This window comes from Rhea americana, unplaced genomic scaffold, assembly GCF_003343005.1.
Source record: "Rhea americana isolate MKP2758 unplaced genomic scaffold, rheAme1 scaffold_164, whole genome shotgun sequence".
NCBI lineage: Eukaryota > Metazoa > Chordata > Aves > Rheiformes > Rheidae > Rhea > Rhea americana.
In genome coordinates this window covers 1,343,982-1,348,494 of record NW_028185750.1, presented here as the reverse complement: position 1 = coordinate 1,348,494, position 4,513 = coordinate 1,343,982, and the positions used below count along the sequence as shown (strand labels likewise).

Sequence of the window (4,513 nt, the reverse complement as noted above, 5' to 3'; positions counted from 1 at the left end):
GCAAACACAGGGCAAACAAGCCTAGCCCCTGCAGTAATGTTTGTTTAAAAGACACTGGCACTGCCATGAAAGCAACGCTCCCTTTCACAAAGCAGCCTCTGTGTGAGGGAGCAGTGCTCCGAGCTGTTTCCAAGGGGCACTGCAACTTAGTGCTGGGCAATCCCTGGCCACGGGTGGACGCAGCTCCGGGGAGGCCTGGCTTTCTGGTGAGCTGGTCTGCAACCACCCTTCCTTCCCCAGTACAGCAGGAAGGGCTCTCCTCGCCCCCTTACCTGGCATCAAGGAACCTTGATCTTAAAATCATTACTGCTTCGCAAGTACTTTGTTTGAGTTGCATCTGGATGGAGCTGAATTTTCGATGAATGATGCCCACCATCCTCTCAATCTCCTTGGGAGAAATGGGACGTGTCCGACTCTGTTCTCTGAGAAGGTTCATCACATGTGTAGTAAATTCGTTACATGCCTGCAAAGGAAGGAGAGGCTTAGAAATGGTCCCGCAAGGACACAAAGGGCAACCCGGCCGCGGGGCAGAGCCACCGACGGCCGGGGGAGCAAGCATCCCCCAGCCATCGCGAGGTCCCCAGGCGGGCCAGCCGGCCCGTGAGGGAGCCTCGAGCTCTCCCAGGCGTCCTCCGCTCCCGAGCGGCCTCRGCAGCTGGGGTAGCGTGCTAAGACACCCCAGGTGCCGCTGTAAATGAGGCCTGGGACCCTTTGAAGGTAGCCAGGGGTGTTGAGCAGCTGTGGCATAGCTCTTCCTCGCACTCACTCCTTTCTAGCTGTGCAAACAAAGTGCTCTCCTACCTCTGCAGACAGCCCGCAGTGGAAAGGAGAGGTCAGGATCAGAGTATGTAAATAACTGCAGGCAGGAGGAAAACGCGAGCGGGGAGCAGCAYGCGCCGAGCCCAACGAGCCGTCTCAGCCGGGGAAGGGCTGTCCCGTACCGCGAATCCCAGCACTTCCAGACACGCAGGGAGCCCCAAACAGACAGCGTGCAATCGCTCGGCTCCCTGCAGCAGATCGGCGTGTTTGGACCTTTTGGAGGTGACTCGCGCCGTTCTGTCTAAAATGTGGAATTTCAAAGAAGCCGCTAGGCATCGCAGCCCTGCCTGAGCCYGGCCTCTGCTGTGCTGCAAAACGCTGGGGAGGGGAAGGCATTCGAAGCTATCAATTATCAGCCCCAGACAATGCAGGCAAAAGGACACGATGATACGAACTTCTCCAGGCTGCATCATCAACAGACTTTTCCTGATCTGAGCCTCGGATGACCAAGCGGCTGTCACGCTGGCATTCCGGCTTCCCCCTACGCAGGCTGCAAGCTGCCACAAACTATGCTGATTTATGTCTCCTTTATCTCTTTCAAAAACAAGAACTGGGGCTCTCGTGTACTAGAGAGAGCCGTGTTGCAGCTCCAGGACTAATCTCTTCCTAAGGGCTTGGAGGGGAATCCAGCCACGTTTCAGGCACTAACCTATCGCTGTCCCAGTGCAGCCTTTAAAAGAGAAGAGAAGACGGGGCGCTGCGCTGGTTCTCTGTGTTTATACACGCGCAGAAGATAAACTGCTGCTCTGTTCCCGTGAATACTTAGCACACAAAGGTGGATGTATCAAAGGCTTAAGTATCTTCTGGAGGTGTATGCACGTTGATTATACAAGGAAGCAGATATCATAATGCAAAGCTGAGCTATAATCGCTTCCAAATAAGGCCAAAGGATTTCACTCTCATGCATCTAACATAATGGGCTATGAATAGGGTACTCAGCAGTCACTAAATCATGCAGAGGAARCAGCACAAATACCTTGTTCAGACCACATATGTTAAATATCTGTTTGATACTAGCTCCTCTTTTTCTTCCAAAGCTGGAGTTAAAAAGACCTTTATAATTTGTCATACACCAAGATTTTCAGTGATTCTCTTGCATTTTGACAGATTGTGCAAGGGAAAGAGTTAAAAGTGAAAAGTTTATGCATGTAAAAACTCATAATTTCCTATAACATTTGCTGAACGTCTCACAACTTATTAAGTGAAGCCATCTATGAATGCAAATGCTGATTAGCAATTTGGCAATAGCCCAACATTTGCAGAATTCACATAGCTTTTCTTTAAACCAGTAGTTCATACATGATTAATTAGAACATCTCATTTATGTAGTGTGCACTTTAGCTCATTACTCTAAGTAAAATTCGTTAAGTATTTACATTTAGATAATTAAAATCTGGGTACACCCTTAAGAAAGATGCATACACTTCAGGCAAAGTGATTTTTTTTCCTTTGCACTACTGAAAGTAAATTACAGGCTAATTTACATCCTTGCGCACCCRTTTGGAGGCAGCGCTCAGCCCGGCTCAGCGCCTCGCCCGGGAGGGTGCAGGTGCCCGGGGGGGTGCCGGGCCAGGGGGGTGCCGGGCGGGGGGTCCCTGCTCGCACCCCAGAGTTGTCCCAGGCAGCAATAATCCGTTCGCCCCGAAACCCCAGGCCGCTGCTGCTGCCCGCCGGGGCGGCGGGCCCTCCCCGCGGCTGGGCTTCCCTGCCCTCGCTGGCCAAAGCAGCGAGGTTTTGCAAACGCCGCCCGGACCGTGGCCTGTCCCGGCCGCGCGGGAGCCGAACCGCGCCGGCCCCGGTCCCCTGGGCTCAGCGCGCGGTGCATCAACCCAGCTGCAAAGCTGAACCTGCAGTGCCGCGATTCAGCTCCCCGGCTGGCAGCAGTTTCGGTTCGTCTAGTAAATAACGCACGGTGGTAAAGCCATGTGCCAAAATGCAGCCACTACTTCTCCAAGACAAAATAATGGCTCTGGCTATCCTAAAAACGCTGCTAAATTAAAGTATTTGGCACTGAAAGAAGGTTTCAGGCACAGTAACTTGTCACATGCCTCATTATTCATAAAATTGGGTAATTCTACAAAGTACTATAAAAATGGTAACTGTTACAATGAAAATATTTTCAGGCATTTGTTCATCCTGAAAAATATTTCTCCACAAATCTAGTATTGAAAGGGGGCTGTTTCAAAGCTAAAGTGAGTTTCTTGCTTTCAGGAAGCAAAAACCTTTGCTTGCATTTACTCAGGATTGCTTGAAGAGACTTTGGTCACAACTGCTTGACGGGCCTCATTTCAGCTTATTTCGGCCAGTACATCCCATCCGTGGAGCTGCTTCGGCACAGCAGAGCGGAAGCAAGCTCGGAAGACCGCGATGCTCTGTCTTGTTTTCTCCTGTTTATTCACAATGTCCAAGCTACTTGATCCCCTTCTCACTACTATTTTTCAGGCCTCTGCTTGGTGCCCAASACATCATTAATAAGGTCAGGTTATGAGTGATGGCCTTGTTAACCTGCTCAGAAACCTTGCAGGAGCACAGGGTGCTTCTGCAGGCCTTAACGCTTGCTCAAGACTCCTCAGATGAGCACGAGGGAAGGAGAGGAAATGGCCCAAACCGACCTCTCCCCGCAGAGCCGGGCCGCGCCGGGGCCAGGCAGCGCTCGTGGTGCCTCCCGAGCAGCCACGCGTCGCCCAGCTCGGGGCGAACGCCGACGACATCTGCGAGCTCAGAAAGCAGGTTCCCAGATGCTCCGGGAGGCCTGGGACCCTTACAGTACTTTGCCTACAGCAAAAAATGTATTTCAGTGTAATTATAGAAGATAGCTTTCAATATGTCATCTCTATTATAGTAGCTGTAAATTATGGAAAGAGCTGCCTGTGAACGACCATTTCTCCTGGCGCAAGGCGAGGGGAGAGCAGTTTGATGGCGTGACACACTTTCCATTTCTCCTCTTTTTTCCTCTTTTTTTCTTTTCCCAAGTACATTCCCCTAACTGGCAACGAACATCAGAATCAAACTCTGTCCAGAAAACGTCTCGWGAAAGACGCTTCGGCTGGTGCAGCCGGGTGCCGCGGGGGGATCCGCTCGCCGCCTGCACCGGGAGCCGGCGAGGACGGAGCTACGAAACCCCGGCTGCCTCTCAGCCGCTGAGACAGGCACTGTTTTGAGACAAACTGGTAGGAGACAGTTTGCTGCRAGGCTAGGGGAATTATCATATTTCTGTAGAGCAGACGCTGCTGGGTGTCAGGATCAACGGGGGAAACGTTCATGTTTCAGATCAGCTCTACCTCTCTCTCCTTCTCCTAGCAGCGCTCGAGCATCCTCCCGAGTTTCCTGCGGTGTGGACGGATGGCTGTGACATTTCAGCTGAAACCTTTGTAAATGCAGCTACAGGGCTAAAAATGCTAGTGCTTTCCCCACATCATTAAACTTATTAGAGTCAGAGGACGCTTGCCAGGAAATGGCTGTAAGCACCAACTTGAATTTGCGTCGGCCCCCGATCCGTCTCCAACCCGTGTCCCCCGGATTTTGCAGGACGCGCTCCTGCTGGGTGCCGCTCGTTAATTCAATGGCCGCCCCTGCCCAAGCACGGGGCTGTGTGCTCGCGGCCCGCGCGGCACGCCTCGCTGCAGCGGGCCGCGCAGGACACCTGGGGGCTTGCCGGGGGCTGGGGGGCAGGGAGATCTGCAGCCTCCGCCAG

The 4,513-nt window shown here is 52.6% G+C and overlaps 1 protein-coding gene across 1 annotated transcript in view; it reads right to left on the bottom strand.

Annotated features, from left to right (window-relative positions):
- Positions 1-4,513, bottom strand: part of PBX3 (PBX homeobox 3) — a 22,604-nt gene that overhangs the window by 15,538 nt on the left and 2,553 nt on the right. Inside the window, exon 3 of the mRNA XM_085300513.1 lies at positions 273-463. Within this exon, the coding sequence (XP_085156639.1) occupies positions 273-463 (191 nt within the window). The remainder of the gene's footprint in view (positions 1-272; positions 464-4,513) is intronic.